The following is a 20,524-nucleotide window of genomic DNA, read 5'->3' as shown; positions in this document are numbered from 1 at the left end:
AAAATTAGAACAACTGGAACCTTGCCTATGCGCATTCCCACATGCCGCAACTTTTTGTTGCAAAGCCCACTTGTCACCAAATTCACAAGCCATGATAATCATAACAAATAGTCCAAAGTCATTTCCAGAAGAACCTATTACAAGCAGAAGTGCTGCCAATTTGTAGCAATCAACCCAAAAAATGGACTTCAAAGCAAGGCTCTCACTTTTAAGCACACATCACTTTCTAGCCCGGGACGCAGTAGCCATTGGAAACACACACTTCATTTTGAAGAACACATATACAAAGTGTTTTCAAACAAATTTTACCATTTTATTGCAACCAGAAAGGGCAAGTTAGATAAAAAAGCTGTGTCAGAGGAAAAACTATTTTACAAGAATACCCCCCCTCAAAAAAATCAGTCGTACTCAAAAGTGTCACAAATTTTTTACAAAGACCAGGTCAATATAAACCTATTTTAAAACAGAGTGCAACAGAAGCATCCACAGGTGATAAATGATCATTGGATTAAGCTTTATAGCATGGATGGGGAACTTATTTTAGTCTAAGTTCCAAATTCCATTTTGGAGAAGATTTTTGGGGACTGTAATCCATCGATGGACAGGATCAAAGGCAAAGGGGGCCTAAAACTACCAAAAAAGGGGGGGGGAAAGCTGCCAGTATATTGTACTTAAACTAAGTACAAGTTTAGGAGAGGCATTTCCTCCTTTAGGAGAAAGGAGGAAAATGGCACAGAAGCCCAGAAACAAGCCATTGGTGGTCAGGGGAGGTACCATTTAGGTTCCCCCAAAGGGCAGTTTGGGATGCCAGGAAAGCTAGTTTCAGTCGCCAGGCCTAAGTTTCCCCAGCCCTCTTCTATGGAAATAGCAACAGAGAAATAATAGCCAAGAAAGGCTGGGTGGGCCTATTTCCACATCAATTTGATCCTGTGTTCTTATGAAGATGCTGTTGCAATAGCATTCTCCTGTGAAAGAAAATTCATTTTGGAAATAGCTATGCTGCCAGGAAATGGTGTTTTTTGCAACTCTGGAAGCGTCTTTTCATATTTATAAAATAAAGGCAAGCATCCAGGACAATTTTCACCAGACACATACAACTATGTAGTGTGAATGAATCTCTGCACGAACAAGGGCGCTATTTTCTTTCAGTGGGCAAAGACTCCAGCTCCATCTCTCTCACAGTTGTGCAATGGCCTAGTGTTTACTGGTTTCTACATAAAATGTGAGCCTTAAGAAACTCTGGGCAGATTATGCAATGCAAGCAAACCGCAGCAAGCACTTTAAGAGGGCACCCAACTAGGTCCAACCCAAACTAGAGTGTGCAATTTCAGTAAAGAGAGTGAATACCAACAATTAGAAGTAAAAAAATAGTGCAACAATGGAATGTGAAAAATGTAAACTGGTTGATGGCGTCAACATAATACATGGTTTAAAAGACGAAGTAAAGGTATATGAGGATGTAGAAAATATGCTGAACTGAACAGGGGAAAGAAGTCTAAAAGCTGCTAAGCGCAAGTGATTCCACAGGTACCTTCACGTTGCCTTTTTCATTGTGTCAGTCCATCCCAGTGGAGAACCACCCTGATGTTTCTGAAACAGGACCAAATTGTTGGGCAATGTGAATCAGTGGGAGGAAAGCGCAGCGGAACAGATTTCAGCTAAACATTAGAAGGGAAGCAGATTAGTTTAAGTGTTTAAGCAGCACTAGGCAGGCATCTGTCACGGATGCACTGTATGGGAAGTGGGGATGTATGGTCTCCAAAGTCCCTTCCAATTCTGTGGAGAGAGTTGCTTCTGGAAAGACGGTAGTTCAAAAGCTCCAGTGTATAAGAGCATCACCACAAAACAAAACCTACCAAATCCTAACTATTAACTTTGGATTGTGATATTAGTTAAAACTCTGCTTATAAACACCCCTCTCCTTATCCCTGAGTCAGTGGAACTATCCCTTGCTCAAGTTAAATGAAGATTATGCAATACATCTTGTGCAATATGCCAGTTTCAAGAAGGGTTCACAAAGACTAGAGAAAATGTCTACATCATCTTATTGAATATTTTAAAGCGAAATCTCTGGGTGGTGATTATATTTCTTCAAAAAAAAAATAAAGCATGATGATGGAATTAAAGGAAAGGAAAATGCTCTTTCCACTTCTTTCCTAACATTCCATTTAATTAATAACCATGTAAGAGGAAATTCACAATGAGCCTGTCAAGTGCAAAGCCTTTCCTTGTGCAAAACCGTGTATGTTCCACAAAAATACTTCCCATATTCCAAATGAGGCACTTGAGGCAGGTAGACATTTGGGCTATGAAATTACAGTACAAAGATCTGATGACTGCCTGTTTGCATTACTCATACAAGTTCAACAAATGCTTTCTTTAGTTCTGTGCTTTTGTAGTTGAAAGCAAATATTTAGCTGCTTGTGTGCAAAATTGTATATTTTTACAGTGCCATTTCTAGGGAACCTCAGAGCATAAGGCTGTCTCAGAAACAGTGATGTTCAAGATCACAAGTCACTGTGAATTTGTTTCCCACTAGCATACACACTGATATTTTTATGTTTCTGTCTACAGTCTTTGGAATTATAGGCTGATAATCAACATAATGCCTTGGCAATGTTTAAGGCTGTAAAAATAAATTTGTCTGCATTAGAAGATCCTTGACAAGACCCAACCTTTAAAAAACAACACTGAAGATTATTGTTAAGCATTCACAATAATATTTCCATATAAACATTGAGGAAAAATAAAAATAAATTGTCCTTAATTGTATAAATATTACACAACTGATTGAAAGTGGGAATAAATGGAATTCCCCTTTACAAATGGCACAGCCAGTTTTGCTGTTTAGTTGTATATTTGTTCTGTTCAGGATGTGGTGCAATCCTTGGATACATATTAGGAAGTCAACCCACAGGAATAACAACTGGCAAAAGTCCAGTTGGAAATGCCTATTTTGTGTTAAACATTCATTTTACAGCATGACCAACTTGCAGTCAGTTCCTTGTGACACCCTCTTCTTAGAGGATAGAAGATGCAATGCATCTTTTCAGCCATGTCATTCTCCAGTTACAACTAACATCCAAAACTTGGGTCGCTTGCTTTTCCTTTCTGGCATTTAAGTCCATTCGTCATAACAATCTGAAAACACACCGTTGCTGTCCCTTTCCACGTCCAAAGTTGTTTGCATTCCTACACAACATTCTATTGCAAGTCACTGTTTGAAAATCCATTCCAAAAACTAAGCAGAGCTGCATCCAATCCGTTTTTTCAAAGAGACCACAGAAAAGCTGATGTCAACAGGTATTCTCCTTTTAAAACACTAGCAAGCTCTTCAAGTGTTAAGACTTCATTTTGTTTCTGAACCACAGAAGTCATGCATTTGCCACCAAGATTATTCTGCTACAGTTTCCTCTTTGTTCTGTTCAAGCAATGACTTGCTGTCCACAGTTCCATTGCCACTCACATTCACATCACCGTTGCTCTGGGGTTCCTCAGCTGGACGGCATGTAAAGGTATAGTTCTCATTGTCTGTCATGAGCATGGGCAACGACTCCTCGGTCTCGGGTGCTTTGGATGCTTTCCGAATTGGAGGAGGGGAAGGTGGTGTGGTAATCATGGGCCCAGAAAAAGGCCGGTAAACTCCCACCTCTGCATTTTCTGGTCTCACAGAGTTATCCAGCAAGTGTCCATAAACCATGGCCTCATCGATCACTGCATAGACATGAGACTCATTTTTCTTCCTTTCCTTTTTGAATATGCCCTGCCGTCCAGGTATTTGGGTGTTGATGTTGGTATTATACACTCCCACCATTGGGACCTGGCTTTCTTTTTTCCTGATTAAAGATACAAAGCAAACTAATTAAGAATGTGCTCTTCTGTATGTGGATACACAAGCTCTCTCTCTCTCTCTCTCTCACACACACACACACACACACACACAATTTTTCCTTCCAGGATTTCTCTTTGCAGCACATACAATGCAGAAGCTTACAAATCTTGTTTGACCAATAAGATTTAATATAACACCTTCAGCTTGGTTAGGACCAATACACAGACATTTCTTAGGGTCATCAATTCTTCCTCATCAGAGTGTGTGGGAAAAGCTGGATTTGCAAACTGCTGTATGCTGGTGATTCACCCATATCACCAGGGTTATAGAAAAAGAATACCCTTCCTTCCCTATAAAGTACATGCTGGCTTAAACATCACTGCTATTTTATTTTACTTTTCAGGGACAGTGTGTGGTAATCTGCCAGGGGCCTGCTAAGACCTAGGAAGTCAACAAAAATTAGAGGTTTCAATTAAGCTCCAGTGAGCCACTGTGTTTGGCCAGCAGACAGAGTCTTGCTTAGCGAGTTACATACTGTACAGTCCATATCAATAAAAAGAGCAGCAAGCATAAAACAGTCAGTACATCAGTGCTCAGTAACTCAGAGGCTTAATGGAGTAAGCTCAGTTTGTCCATCAAAGCTGCAAGAAACTGAATCTGATAGTCCCCTCTTGGGAGCAAGTGAAAAGTCTTGTCTGTATGGCCTTGCCTAACATGTGTCCGCCCTGCAGATGCGTCAAACACGAATTCTCATGATGGAAGTTGTAATTCAGACAACACCAACTCTGAGGAAGGCTGATCTCCCTCCCTCTCACACGCAGCAATCAATTTCAATCCTTATTTTCACATGGGAATGAGGCAAAATAGCCACCTCATGGAGAAAAAAGAAATTCCTAATACATTCGTTTAAGAATTTCCTCTGATGTAACTTTGCACTGGGTGTGGGCCTAGTTCCTATGAGGAGCTTAAGATCCTCAGTCCTCAAAAACCAATTCTAGGAGTGTGTATCGGCATTGGCTCAATCTTAATGACGTTTCTGAAGCGTGACTACCTTGCAGACACAAAGCACGCAGTCATAACTGCTTGTCACAAGGTCACTTCCGTTAACGGGGGAGAAATTGGGTAACTGGGCTTGTACACTGAGACAGTGATGCACTGGGCCCGCTTGCCAATGGAGATGTCAATAAAGGGGAAGGAAAACTTGCCCAAACAAAGGTCAACAAGTCTGTGGCTGGCCAGCCATGGGAAAGCCCCTAGTTCAACTAGCAACCTTTATAGAGTTTTAACTGTACAGAAGTCTATCTGCCTTATGTAGGTTATGAGAAAAGGAAGTACCTCCACCCTGCAAAAAAAGGAACTTAGAATATGGATATATTGCATATTATGAGTACAAAAAACCCCAGAAGATTCATAGAGAACCTGCCCTTAGAGAGGACCAGGAAGGGGGAATAGAAAGGAAAGCTGTTATTGTAAGTGTGCAGTTCTGTACAAATCATGGCTCGTTGCATACTTCACACAAATGTTGCCAATGGTGCAGTGGCCGAGCATCTGCTGTGCTTTCGGAAGGCCCTCAGTTCTATCTCCAGCACCTCCAGGGATGACAAGAAAAATTGCTGCCTGAAACCCTGGAGACCATTGACAATCACTGTCAAGACTATTGGGCCAGATGGACTGATGCTCTGCCTCAAACAGAAGCAGGCTTTCTCTGCCCCATGCTATGACTGCCTACAACCCAGCAGCCAAACACACCATTCAACACCACTCATTTTAGGAGCATGTAACTCTGAGCAGGGCTGAAGCCTTTCCAGACTAGAGAGGACAGAGCAAACCATGGCTGGTAGCACCATAACAAAATATCAAAGAAGAGGATGCTAGCTGGGGATCTGGTTTTGACTGGGTCTGCTTGTTCTTATTGATTTACTTATTTGGATTTTTTGTATGCTGTCCCATTCGCATAAGCCTTGGGATGGCTTCCAACATCATAAATAAAACAATCAGATAAGTACATATAAAATCTGGATTCATCCTAGCTAAAAATTTAAAACCAATAAATAATATTAACCATTATTAAAATATCGTTTAAATAAAAAGGTCTTGCCTGGTGCCGAAAAACAAATAATGATAGTGCCAGGCGGACCTCTCTGGGGAGTGCATTCCATAAGTGGGGCGCCACTGCAGAGAAAGCCCTCCTCCGGGTACTCACCCTCCTAATATCTTTCACGGAAGGTTCCCGAAGAAGGGTCTCTGCTGCCGAACTCAAGGTGCGGGAGGGTAAATATGGGCAATTATGGAACCTCCCTGGAGCCTTCTCTGGCCAAATTAAAGTTAGCTACAAATCCCACAAAAATTAACCCTCTACTTCTCCCATCCTGGGCTAATACAGGAACACAGACATTAAGCAGCAGGATCCATCTTCGACCTTTTCTCCTTCATGTCCTCCTCTCGAGGCTACCTACATCTGACCTTCCCAGTCTACTGTCTTCCAGATGTTTTGGACTTCAGCACCTATCAGCCCCTCCCAGTATGGGAGGGAATGCTGGGGAGCTATGGTCCAAAGCAACTAGAAGGCAGCAAGTTGGGGAAAGCAGGCTTCCATGGTCATCTCCACCTACTAAAGATGGTGGTAGAGGAGAAAGAATCGCAGGTGTCCAACCAGTATGAGGAGCCTTCCTCATAATTCGCCTCGTTGGGACCAGTTAGACACAGAAAGCAGACAAACTGCTCTTGCAGTAGGACTCAGGAGATCCAGGTTTTAGTACCCACTTGGCCAAGAAGCTCACTAGGTGACTTTGGGCCACTCACTGGCTCTCAGTGAAATCCACCCATACAGGAATGTTTTGAGGATCAAAGGATCACGTAAACCAACTTGGGTTCCGTACAGCAGAGAGAGAGAGGGAGGGAGGGACAGACTGAGATTTAACTATCTGCCTCTAGCAAAACTCTGGCACATTTTACTCCACTTGAAAAGGCCTGGAGAATAAAGCAAACCTACTTTTTATTCTTCTTCTTCTTTATAACGCAGCAGACAACAAGCCCGACAGCTGCTAGCACCACTATTGTGCCAACTACTGCACCAACGACAACTCCCACTCCTGTGAAAATAAGAGGGGGAGAGAGACGTTCAATGCGATGCAACCCAAGAGATGGCCCGTCCTTTGCTGATGCACAGCTGCTGTAGTTCATGCGCTTCTCTGCTTCAGAAATACACTGGGAGTCTTTTTCTGAGCACATGCATCAGCCCCCCCCCCCCCGAATCAAAGTCTCATATGAGAGAGAGAGAGAGAGAGAGAGAGCGAGAGCGAGAGCGAGAGCGAGCACATTAGAAAGATCTGGCAGGGAAGCAGTTAAGCATGAAAGACACTCTCTGGTTTAAAATTTTCATGCTATGTGTTTGACACTTGAAAGAGATTGGATTTTATATACTGCACACTTATTACCAGCCGTGTCACAGAGCCATGTTTCGCAGGGGTGTAGCATGCAACACTTTTTGATTAGCAGGGACACCAATGTTCCCTCTTGCTCCCCACACAGGAGTCCTTATTCCCTCTGAGCTTACCCACAGTCCTGCCACAATAGGAGCTGGCACGAGAAGAAGGGAATTTTCTCTGTAACAATATATTGGCCTAGTTTGCACAATCATAGCAAGGGAGATGTGATGGTGGCTTATTTCTCCTTCAGCGTGTACCAGGGAGACTGGCACATTGTCATTTCCTTCACTGGTTTGTTACTGTTTGGTACAAAACTGGAGAGATGGGCTTGCTGGTATGGCTAAAAAGCCATCCAGAAATCATGGGCCATTTTTGGGTTCTGGGTGGCCTGTTAACTGAAGCAACAATCTAACAACTTTGTCAGATTCTGGTGCTACTTCAAGCCACACTAGCAAATGTAATCTCTGTCTCTGTCTCTGTCTCTCTGTGTGTGTGTGTGTGTGTGTGTGTGTGTGAGAGAGAGAGAGAGAGAGAGAGCGAGCGAGCGAGCGAGCGAGCGAGCAGAGAAAATAAACTATCACGGCTTATTTTCTCTTGTCTGGATCATGCGCACTGGGTCTTTGTTTCTTTGTTGCAATATAAAATATTTGGGCATCAATGGGCAGCTAAGAACTGCTCCTGGTAGAGATACAGTGACTTGTCGATATGGCAAGCTGCCAGCAATGTTGGATTCTTCCTGGAAGGACTGTGGCAGAGAGCTCCTGCCTTCGGGATCTACCATTCCACCACTGCTTATTGTACATGTGCAAACATACTCATAGAAGGGGCAGAATACAAAACAGTCTGGAACTCATGACCTTTTCTGTAAAGCCAGAACTGTCCTTCCAGTGGTTTATAGCGCATGGATGGCAGGACAGGAAGGCAGGGGGAGAAAGATGAAAATGAAAATGGCAAGAAAAAGTCACAGGTTGCACAACTGAAGAATGATCACGTACATGATGTTCTCTCTTTTCAAGGCACAGTGGGTTAGAAGCAGATACAGTCCTACATAGTAAGTCTCAGTGATTTCAAAGAAAATAGACAGAAATTCTGTAAACTGGTGCCTTGCAACAGCAGGGGGTTGGACCCAATGGCCTTCATAGCCCCTTTCGACTTTACTATTCTATGAACGGCAGTGATTGCAATGTGCTATTCTAAATATAACTAAAGCTGGATCCAATCCAATGGGCATTGCATAAAACATCCAAAAGTATTACAGAAAAAGAGGTGAAAGCAAATAGTCCTGAACAGTAGTATACAATTTAACATGTAAAGGTTAGCTGCAACAGGGAACATATCCCATGTTGTCTACTAAGCATATACCACAGAGGTTTAGAAACCAAAAAACACAAATGAATATTGATACAAAATGCCCTATATGTGAGTTTTTCCCATGGGTATCTTGCATGTTTAATAAAAGAAGAAGAGTTTCAATCACAGTGGACATTCTGTAGCATTTGTGCAATGAAAATGTGAATTGACATTTCATTTCATTTCTGTACCGCTCAGTGGCCAACATTCTCTGGGTGCTTCACAAAAATTTAAAACAAATTAAACCAGCAAAAAAACTGTTATAGGGTTTTGATAAAAACCCCTATTATTAAAATCCCATCCTATGCCATTAAATGCCTTGGAATAGCACAGACCTGACTTGATGTTGCAAAGACTAGGTGGACCACACTGGGGAGATTATTCCACAATCAGTGGACTACCACCAAAAAGACCCTCTTCTTTACTGCCCTTATCTCAGCCTCCGTTGTAGGAGGGTTCCTGAGAAGGACCTCAAGTGAGCATCCCAGCGAATGGGTAAATTCATACAAGGAGAGACTGCAATACTGAGCTATAAAAGGCCTTGCAGATGAAAACCAGCACCTTGGTACTAACTCAAAACAATTGTATTCTCTGATGATGTACTTTGGGTGTGTTTGCTTTTTTAAAACTCCTTTTTGTTCTTCGCCTATTTTACTTCCAAACTTTTGAATGTTTTTTAGTTCTGGTGTTCAAGGTATCTAAGCTACCATAAAGGATTATTAAGTGGAAAGAGGGAATATAAAACTGTAGATAAGCATTATTGAGCCTTTAACAAACTAGTTCCAAGCCAGTCAGGGTTGTGTTGCGGTTAAGAGTGTTGGCCTGGGACACAGGAAATCCATTTCCTAGTCCCCACTCTGTCATGATGCTCACTTGGTGACTATGGGTCAGTCACAGACTTGCAGCCTACCTACCTCACAGGGCTGTTGTGAGGATGGAGCAGTGAGGAAGAGAACCTTGCAAGCCACCTTGGGTTGCTTGCAAGAGGAAGAAAGGTGGGACAAAAATTAATATAACAACAACAACTGCTGACTCTGTGTTCACCTAGATGGCATGAAATCACAACCATTTCCAGGAGTTGTGTCTTGTTGCTGTAACAGGGCTTGTGAATCAATGCATAGCAAGGGGAACAACAGAATGCCCAGCAGACTCAAGCCATGGATCATTTTAGTTGTGTGGTTGAAATGATCAAATGCTTTGGTCAGATCTTTAGCAAAACAAGCACCGTTTTGAACGGCTTGATCTAGGTGGGCAACTTATGGGTTGCATCTTTTAAAAAATCGACTAGGATTAAATAACGCGGGGAAAGTGAACCTGAAAGCCAGCCCTTGGAAGACCTTTTTTTTTCTTTTGTGTGGACTCAGAAGTACCATGGTTGCATGAAAAAAGGGCCCATGTTTGATTGATGCCTTACCTGATTTGTTTGTATTAAGTGTCACCACAAATTGCATGCTCAGGATACGCTTGGCAGATGGTTTGCAGTTAGTGATGTTTACCCAGAAATGGTGGCGCAGATCTAGAGCTCTTGGCAGCTTTTCATCATCACGACACACTGTTTCCTCTGCATTTGGTCTCTGTTCCTTTACATTGGTGAACGCTCTGCTTTTTTCACAAGTCACACCCATCCGTTCGCTTAGGAAGGAGAGCCGTGCAACTTGCTTTGGTTGCACACTGATGTTCCAATAAGAAGATATGAAAGGAGGCAAGCCTTCCAACCAATTGGGGGTCTGGAGGTAAATTTTGGCATTGGGATCTGGTGTAAGGGTGAAAATACAGTCTTCTGCAGAGACAAAATGACACATACACAACATCATTCCCACTCTTTATTGCCACAGGACAAGTCAAAATGAACACCTTGCTAATGGGTTTTGGTAACTAGTGATGTACACCTGCAGATTCTGCAAAACAGACTTTAAATCCATACCTGGCAGGTGCATCTTTTTTTCATCATTACTACAAAGTAGGCACAGGAGGCCCAATCTGGAACAGAACCCAAGCAGGGAGCTTTTAAGATCTGGATTGTACCTCCTGAGCCTACCCTAGAGGAAGAGGAATAATAATAATGATAATTGCAGGGCCCTAACTATTCAGGGACATGCTACTCCATACCTCAATATATTTATTATTTAAAGTTTTTATATGCCACCCAATACTAAAAGTCTCTGGACAGTTTACAAATTTCATGCCATCATTGTGAAGTTGCAGAAACGCCACTTGGGAAAGTGAAGCTTCCACTGTGAACACAGCTGTCCTCAGAAGTGCAAACTTTTTCTAAATAAACCAATTTGGGAAGAAGTCAAGTAACTGGTTATTTATTTATTTATTCGATGTATATGCCACCCCATTAGCTATAGGCTTTCTGGGTGGCTTATAAGGTTAATTTACTCCCTCCTTGGTATTCATCCTTTCTTCCAACACTATAGTCTACTCGCTTGACTTTAACTAGGACTGTGTAAATGGTGCACATCAAATGCGATGGAACTTAGATGCTTCATATTGCTTCATGGGAGTCTAAAAATATCTTGGCATCATCGCTACAGAGAATTCTTCGACAAACGAGCAGGTAAAATATGCTGTAATCTAGAGCCAGAATGGATTTTACGAAGGCTTTAAGCTTTTGAATAAATGTATTTGAACCAGTGAAAACTCCCCACCTTGGCCAGCTCCCCTTAGTCCTATAGTAGTTATAATAGTTTTTTTGGGTTTTTTTGGCAATCAATTCCAGAATCCACCAGCCAGAACCAGGTGCAAAAGAAATATCCTTCGAATGAAAGACCAGGGTGCCCCTGAGCACATTTCAGCTTCAGAATTTGTTTTTAGTTCCAAGACTGCACTGAGGCCACAGTCCTTTCACACAATTGTCCACTCCTTGTCACCCCAAGATTCCTTCATTTCATCCACCTATAATTTAAAAGACAATTCAATGCATGTTTAGACAAGAAAAAGTCCCTCAACTCCCAGCCAGCATGCCAGGAGCTGTGGTCCTTTTTTCCTGTCTAAACATGCACATGATTGTGCTCTCAAGTGTGTAAATTTGTGTTGTACTTGGCTGTTTAACAGTAGCACTGACATTAGCAGACATCTCTTCCAGGCTTCCTTATCACCCAAGATTCAGGCTCTAGCTAAAGGAGTCCAGATCCTACTGCAATGAAATGCTTCCACACTTAAAAGAAAGGAGAATGAGTTTTGCCTTCATAATATTTAGGATCAATTTTGGAAAAGAACCTTTTTGCAAGTAGGAATGTGCTGAGGCGATATAAACATTAGAACTTATTCTCTGATATGAACGCTGAGACCCCATGTAAGGGAATGTGCTCACCTTGCGCCTCTGGCCTGAAGAACAACTGCAGATTCTGTGTCTGAGATTCACTGAACCACCTCTTTCCGTATGTCCTAAGGGTTATGGTGACATTGTCTCGCATCTTAATTTTTTCAATGGCTCCCCCAGGGCAGAGTAAGCCAAGGCTTAGCGCCTTTCCTGGGGTAGTGCTATTAATGGAATAACTGTAACTCCCGGTGCACATTTGATTCTGGTTTGGGATATGTTGCTTCAGTTTCAAGGTTGGAGACTTGATTTCTATGCTGACGTCATCTGGAGCATGGAGTTTCCATGTAAATGTGTCCATTAGGATTGGCAGCTCGGTAAGAGACCGTGGGACCATCAGAGGAAAGAGCCTGTCTTGGCAAAGCCTGGAATTCCAACAGACTGCAATTGGAAAGAAAAAAATTACAGCTGCAGACTTAACACCCTAGAACCAAATAAACAGTTACCAGGGATATTGGGAGAATCCAGAACAGGTTCAAGCAAGTTCAGATTTCTATGAATCTGAGCGGCAAATTCCACAGCAGACAGGCTTTTCCCAAGTCACATGGATGCCATGGTTTGTGGAGGGGATTTGAGCAACTTAATGACAAAACCACAGTGAAGCAGACATCCAGCCATTTCCCCAGCTATGCTTAGAGGACAATTTTGTTCCAAGTTCATACTCAAAGAGGCTTTACGGAGTACAAGGTAAGTCCATCTCCTCCCTGCCCTGCTGTTCTATACTAGGGATGCTATTATTTCATGGAAGACTAACTGTACTTCCATGAAATAATACTAACTATACTACTAACGTATCACTGAGGGGTAGTTTGTAAGACAATGAGAAAATGTTCCATTGATCCCACAGTACATGAAATGTGTTTAAAGACAATGAGAAGAATCCATGGGTTTGGGATTAGGTTGCATTGCCACCTTGTTTCAAGCTTAGCTTCCCAATTCTGAGGTCTAAAAGCCATACAATAATCTATGGAAACACAATGGGACTTCATTAAAGTGTGTAAGGAAGTGCAGGCCCCATATCACCAGCACAATTTTGGGGCTTCAGTTACAAACATACTACAAAATGGGATGATACGCTAAGAATGCTAAGAAGAACTTGTGACTCTCATTTGAATGATTTTACATATTCCTGCTCTGCCCTTCAACTATAATAAGGTGATTCACAACATTATTTAATACAGTACCATGATAGAACAAAAACATTCTGTATTAAAAACTCAATGGAACATAACCAAAATGTCTTCTCTTACTGTCAAGGCAGAACATTCTGGAAGTTTTGTACATACCTATAGATTGCTCAGCCGCAATTCTTACATTCTCCAGATTTCGGCACAGAAACGTGACTGAGTATCTCTCCTCAGAGAACAAAGTCGCATTAGGTTTACAGTTTCGACTATGACCAACACAGACCAAGCATTCAGGTTGGTTTCCCACCTCAGACCCAGGTTTGATTGGCTTTGAATAAATTGTAATATTCATGTTCTTACTGCCCCTCAAGTCAATTATGTGGGTTACATCTGAAAAGGAGGAAAAAGAGAAGATTGTGCAAAAGATCCCATATGTTCCTGTGATTATTATGCAACAAACTATCATTCAGGGCAAGGGGTGTTGCAAGGGTACATAACCTTTTTGGCCCTGAGGACCACCTGTGGGTTTGATGAGGGGATGGGGATGCATATCTCCCTGAATGCTCGGTTCTAAGCACACACAATGCACTTTCTTTTGAAGTACCGAAGCAGGCCCACTTCTGATTCCTAAAGTATCTTCTGGCCCTCTGTGCTGACTCCTAAAATGTCTTTGCCACCTAATTTGCTGCTGCCACTGCAATTTTAACTGGGGAGGGCATGGGGGCACAACTATTGCCTTGGGGGCCATACGCAGACCACTAGTTCTGCATCCCTGGTCCGTCATGAAAGAATTTGAAGCAGCAAAAGTTGTGAAGCAGGACCAGTTACATCCTAGCTCTATTTCTCTCCCAGGACTATGATCTGTCTGAAGAGAGCCAGGGAGGAAGACATACAAAAAAGAGGATAACTCCGTGAAGGATATTAGGAGGGTAAGTACTCAGAGGAGGGCTTTCTCTATGGTGGCGCCCAATCTATGGAATGCGCTCCCCAGAGAGGTCTGCCTGGCGCCGTCGTTATTTGTTTTCCGGCGCCAGGCGAAGACCTTTTTATTCAAACACTATTTTAATTGTTAATATTATTTATTTATTTTACTTTTCGGGCCAGGTCGACTCATATTATATTGTTTTATACTGTTCTTATTTATTTACTATTGTGAGCCGCCCTGAGGCTTCAGCGAATGGGGCGGCATAGAAGCCTTCTAAATAAATAAATAACTTGTCAGAACGTATTCCATTCTGTCCACACATCTCTTTTATCCCTAGGCTGACGAGGGTGGCCCGGGGTTGGAGAAAAGAGGTGAGGTCACATCTTAGGGGACTGGATTTGTCTTAGTGGCCTCTGGCTGTTGAGCCATGCATGACTTGCTTCAGTTTGGCAAGATCCTGCCTTAAAATATGGTGTCCACAATCAGGACACTCTGTGACAGCCATAGTCTAGATCTACATTTGGCAACATTCTGAGAGCCACATGAAAAGAGTGTTCTTAATCTGATACACTGAATGTTCAGCAATGTTAAGGCTTACCACATGTACACACACACTAGAACTTGCGCATATACACTAGAACAGCATTCTCCAACCTAGTGCCCTCCAGATATGGCTGACTACCTCTCCCATCATCCCCAGGTCATGCTGACTAGGTTGCCATCATGTACTTCTGGAAGGCCCTGGGTTAGGGAGGGATATTCTGTGGAAGGAACTTATCTGCATTTAGCTGGTCTGCACGCAAATCATTCAAAGATTTAAAGTGTTATTGAAGGAAAAGTGACAGAGAAGAGAAGACAGTAGCTACTTACTCGCTATGTTTATAGGATACCGAACATCAACTTGAAAGAGCAGACTGAGGGACCCAGGATTCCGGTTATCCTGGTCACAACCATGCAGGGAAAGGTTGAAATTCCCCGCAATATTGACGGGTTGCACCTCATTCAGTTGCAACACTTTAACCTCATGCGGGGAGTAGGGTGGAGGTAAGCCGTACTCCACTCTCTCGTATTTCCGTTCGCAATTTGGTTTGGTATAGTTGAGGAATCGGACATGTGCTCTTAAGTTGGATGGCACAACAAAAATCCACGTCATGAGTTCATCTTCTGGTGATGCCAACGGGTAGTTAGCTGACATCAAGGTTGCTGATGATTCAGTAAGAAATGTAGCTTCAATAATGAACAATCCTAATTTAAGAAGAAGATATAGCATTTGAGAGGGGGGAATCCCCATGCACATGCACCAATATATCACAGTTTTTCAACCTCTGTTGGTAATAGAAGGCACTTCTGCAACCAGAAAGATCTCACAGCATTTTGGGCACTAGAGAGAACTTATGGGTTTAGCTTAGAGAATATGCATTAAAAGAATGTGTGTGTGGTGCAGCTTATGGCTGGCCTCTCTATGTAGATGTACAGGTGCTCGCCTGTACAACAGAACTACTTCCTCCAGATCAGACCACTTTTACTCTGTGTAAGCAGCTGGAAATGCAACTCATTCCTATGGCAAGGATGGGCAACTTGAGGCCCTCCGGATGATGCTGGAGTACAACTCTCATCATGTCTCATCTTTGACTATGCTGACTAGGACTGATGAAAGTTGGAAGGCAACATTATCTAGAGGGTGTGGCCCAGCAAAATGGACTAGAGAACAGACGTAATCACTGAAAGTGAGGAACCAAACCAGTTACTGATCTACATCCAACCAATACTCACAACAGTCAGCACAGATAAAGATACCAGAAGACTATCTGCAGAAATAGTAAGGAAAGGGGAAATGCTAGCTCTTGGGTTAATTTGATTGCAAGTATTAATATTCACTTGGTTCTTAATGTGATACAGACCTTTTACATGAGTTCAAGCATAAGTGAACAAGTGCATTTGTGTGTGAAAACTTCTAACCCAACACATTTTGGAACACAAAATTTTCTTCCAGGAAATGTTAGCCCATTTAAAGATATTTCAGAGATTGTTTTTAAACCAAACTGTTTTCTTAACTAAGCTTTAGTTTTGTTTATAACCTCAAAAATAAAGTAAAATGAAGAAATCTGTTTGGTAAAAACACACATACACATTTATGCATATCTTTATGCATTTTTCTATTGTACCTGAAAGGAAATTTTGTTTTCCAAAATGTGTCAGACTTGGAAAAAAAAGTACTTCTTTTGAGAACACTTTCCTGTACTCACTTACTGCCTTCAGCGCCTTTCCTTTAGTTTTTTGTCTCTTTGAAAGTACACCCACACGAAAATCAGACTGCATATGTGAAGTTTTGAGGGAAAGAGCATCTGTCATGAGCATACTTTCAAAGTAACATCTTGAATGGCCAAGCTGTACCATGTCTGGAACAGAACTTTTAAAGTAGTGTCAAATTACTATTCTAACATCCTTTTTAAAGAGTCCAGTATTTTTCATCACAACATAAATCAAGAAGAAATTTATCTCTTATACCAAATTTTGGAGATAGGCAAATCATAGCCATCTCTTACATTAGGCAAATGTCTAGCCTTCCAGATGTCAAACCGCAACTCCCTTCTTCCTTCACTATTGGCTACACTAGCTTAGGGCTGATGGGAGTTGTTATCTAACATCTGGTAATCCAGATGTTCCTCATACCTGGGCATGGAGGCAGAGTAAGACAAACATTGATTGATCCTGCAGTCTGTGGACAGGCCTTCAGGGTCTGAGAAAGCTAATCTTCCCTAGATGAATGCCCTTCCTGACTTGTAGGTGCACATTTCTTAACATACGTATGCATTCACACATCTACATCAAACACAGCCCACAGTGATGACTGAATCTTTCCATATTACTTTTAGCTAGGCTTGGAAGACTAAACAAAGGCCAGACATCTACATTTCCTCTTCCTCATTATATTCTCCCTTTTTCCTTCTGAACCCTCTCTGAGCTCTTTTGCTAATACGAAGTCAGGAATGTCGTTTAGAAACATGTACTCTAGCCAATTTTAGGCATGTACAAGAATTTCATTTTGACATATTATTGAGTGGAATATGCCGCATTCACTCCTCCAGATATGAACGTGAGCATATTTGGTTGGTGCAAAGGTATGAAAGTGCTTATGTTCTTGTTGTGTTTACAGTAAAAACAACACATATTTAAAGGCATTTAAAAATACATTTTCACAATTTAAGGGTGCAGCATGCATTTAGGGGTGCTTTTTAGAATACTGAATACTCAAATGTGACCTTTTCCCAGTCAAATGAAAATACAATAATTAGCGGCAAGAAATGGGAAGAAAGCAATCTGCTCTTTTGGGTGGAGTTTATCGAGTCCTAGTGATCCCCAGATATTGTTGATTCCTTCAATTTTAGTAAATATAGTTCCTCCAATCCACAGGCACATGTACACATTAGCAAGCAAACCCTAATGTATTCCATTTCAATACTGCAAATTACAATTTGGATAAATGACAATGAAAGTAGGTTAGCCACTTCCTGAACTTACTTCGTATGGAAGATCTACTGTCTAGTATAAAGCCAGAGGAATTGAGCTTTGAGTCCCAAGGAAGATGAAGTGTCAAACTGAGTCCACCTTGAACCTTCACCCGAGACACCGGACCATTTCTGCAGAAGTTTCCAATGTTGACTCTGTTTGCGTTCAGTCGGCTGCCGATGTTATAAAGAACTTGATCAGAGCAAGTGTGTCCAGGTAGGAGTTGCCTTAACCATGTAGAGAACTTCAGTTCAAGTCCAACAAGTCTGTCAGCTTTAACCTCCCAAGCAAAAGTCCTGTTGAGGCGTGGTAATCCAGAAGGCTGAAGCAGAACCTCTTCCAAAGGGCATGGTCCTATCGAACAATCTAGAAACATACAGGCATCACATGTGATAGAAGCATCCTTACAGATGTCCATGCAAATTAGATTTCATGCTTTTATACAACCACCTGAAATCTCAGTCTACGCCCATTCTAATGAAGCACTACCATACTGTGTGCACACACATATGCACACACGCACATATTGGGCAAGGATGAAGAACCAACTGATAAAGTCATAATCATGGTTTCTCGTCTTAAAATTTAAGGCATTATAACCTGAGAAAAGAAGATGTGATGAAAAATTATTCTAGCAGAGTAGTCAAATTATAATCAAGCAAGTGGTTAATTACTCGTCTGAGAGTCTCTATTCTGGTTGGGGAAGTAGATGCTATCTTTCTAATGCGTCAGGATGAATGGCACACAATTAGGAAGGGGAAAGGCATGCAAGAGAAATCCTGTTATCATTTCCAATCAGAGGATATCATTACAGATTCCAAGCCCCATAACCTCCAGGGGGCAGGGCCCATGGAAGGAGGCCAAGCTTCTTCAAACCAGATTAGGCCCATGGACTAGCAATTCCCCATCGCTTTTCTAATAAAAGCATTCCACTGTGAGCCAGTTCCATGATAGATGTCAAGCAGGAACATAAATTAGTGAGTTCAGCTGAGCTTAGGCAGAATGGAGATTTAAAGACTGCTTGGTTTTCCACCACTGGGGCAGATGAACACAAAGACATTTCGGGGGGGGGGGGGCGCAGAATAAGAGAGAAAAAGCTCTAGAGTTGAATGGAAGGTAAATCCTTCCTTTCTTGGCTAAAAGAGAATACCCTCCAATGCAGGTATTCTTACTATTAACACCTGTACAACATGGATATGCATATCCATATCTAAGTAATCTCACTGACTTCAGTGAGTTTAACTTCCTAGTGGTTTTATTTAGGATTGCCACCTAACCCTCTACTCCTTCATACTACTGCAAAAATTAGCATAGAACTGTCTTAAATGGTACTCTGAGCCCCTGCATTTTAATGTTCTGTCCATGATCAAGTTTGATATGTGGGGTCTTTTGAGACAGAGACAGATAGCCTATTTGAATGCTGCCCTGCCAGACCACCAAGCAACCCATCCTCCCTTTGAAATTTGGAACTTAAAAAGAGGAAAGAATTTTTCCCACAAGGACAATCTCCCACCCCTGCAGCTTCATTGAGGCTCATGGCAAGTTGCCCATGCTGTCAAATATCTAAATTAGTTTTAAAAGCCCCCCTCCCCAAGAGTAGATCCCAATAGGACAGCTTACCTATGTCTCTCTCAACCACCAAGACCCAGTATTTCTCTGGTGTCTGGCAACCAAAAGTAAAATCAAGCAGCTGTCCAGGTGTTATCTTTTGTTCAGTAACATGTGGCTTTCCTCCCACAAATAGTTGACAAAACTTTGGATCTGCAGGTCCAGGTTTTATCTTCACTGTAATGTTTTCGACAGTCCGAAGGTTGATTACAAAGGCATCTGAGGAAATTAATAAGGAAAGGAAAAATATATATGTCATGTGTTTGCTTCTAGAGCAGAAGCCATGTTGTCATCATCATCTTACATTTATATCCTGCCTTTTTTCCTCTTGTAAGGAACCCAAGATAACTCCATTTTAGCCTTACAACAACCTTGTAAGGTAGGTTAGACTGAGTGAGTGACAGACTCAATGTCATCCAGTGAGCTTCCCAGATGAGTGGGGATTGGAACCCAGATTTCTCTGGCCTCCAGTACAACAATCTAATCACCACACCACACTGATTCCTTCCTCCTCTTCCATCATCATCAACAATTAAATATATGTCACAGAAATCAATCTCAGAGTGATTTGCAGAAACACACAAGGCATCTATAACAGAAAAAAATCAAAATCAACTGAAATCATAAATCAGCACAATAATAAAAACAACCCCTTACAGAACCATCTTCATACAGTACAATAAGAAAGTAATCACAACAGCCCAATACACAACACACACAAGTAATCACAATACACAAAAGCTCTTCCCTGACACCCACCTTCCCATAGCCTAGAATGAACACCACAGAGGCATCACACAACAGCTGCGTGAGCAGTGTCCAAATACCTGGGAAAATAAGTTCACCTTCTTTGGAGGCTCAAAAGGTGATGGTGTCAGTACCTGGGTGCGCTTCCTGGGGGAGAGCCTTCCATCTGTGTCTGTGGCACCTTGTACAACAGGACCACCTTTTGTGGACTTCTGCCCACTGTATCTGATGAAGCTGCATGTGAAAAAGAGCAATCTGCTCACAGCTTTCAGCTACCTGTCCCTTTACTGTATCATAATCTGCTCCCTGCGAACCTTTTCCAGGGAACAGCAGCAGAAAACAGGAATGAGCTTCCCCCTTGCATGCGCAGAAGTGCTTACACTCAAGCAGGGAGGCCAAACATTGCTGTGACAGCTACCACAAAAACACTGAAACATGGAAACACAACAGCCTCAGCTAAGTCCCTTCTGAGCTTCCCAGCAACCTTAAAAAATACAACCTCAATGACACTTACACGAACATTTATTTTTGGTTGCAATCTCGGAGCAGTTGTTAAACACACAACACAGTTCTGGTTTTACTGTCTGGAATGACTAACTGGCAATTCTCTGTCAGGATTGCCAGGAAGGAAAGAATTCACTTTGTATCTCCAGACATTGGGAGAGCTAAGGA

General features: G+C 42.0%; 1 protein-coding gene across 2 annotated transcripts in view; it reads right to left on the bottom strand.

Moving 5' to 3' along the window:
- Window positions 1-291: 291 nt before the first annotated feature.
- Window positions 292-20,524, bottom strand: part of CDCP1 (CUB domain containing protein 1) — a 33,499-nt gene continuing 13,266 nt past the window's right edge. The window contains exons 2-9 of one of the 2 annotated variants that reach the window (XM_044456228.1): window positions 19,118-19,324; window positions 17,510-17,863; window positions 14,858-15,232; window positions 13,222-13,452; window positions 11,930-12,316; window positions 10,025-10,390; window positions 6,825-6,924; window positions 292-3,836 (exon numbers count right to left, since the gene is read on the bottom strand). In XM_044456228.1, the coding sequence (XP_044312163.1) occupies window positions 3,395-3,836; window positions 6,825-6,924; window positions 10,025-10,390; window positions 11,930-12,316; window positions 13,222-13,452; window positions 14,858-15,232; window positions 17,510-17,863; window positions 19,118-19,324 (2,462 nt within the window). In that variant the 3' untranslated portion in view covers window positions 292-3,394. The remainder of the gene's footprint in view (window positions 3,837-6,824; window positions 6,925-10,024; window positions 10,391-11,929; window positions 12,317-13,221; window positions 13,453-14,857; window positions 15,233-17,509; window positions 17,864-19,117; window positions 19,325-20,524) is intronic. The other variant, XM_044456236.1, reaches the window with a different exon arrangement.

Source organism: Varanus komodoensis, unplaced genomic scaffold (genome assembly GCF_004798865.1).
Source record: "Varanus komodoensis strain SLA01 unplaced genomic scaffold, ASM479886v1 scaffold10, whole genome shotgun sequence".
NCBI lineage: Eukaryota > Metazoa > Chordata > Lepidosauria > Squamata > Varanidae > Varanus > Varanus komodoensis.
This window is presented reverse-complemented; position numbering and strand designations above follow the sequence as displayed.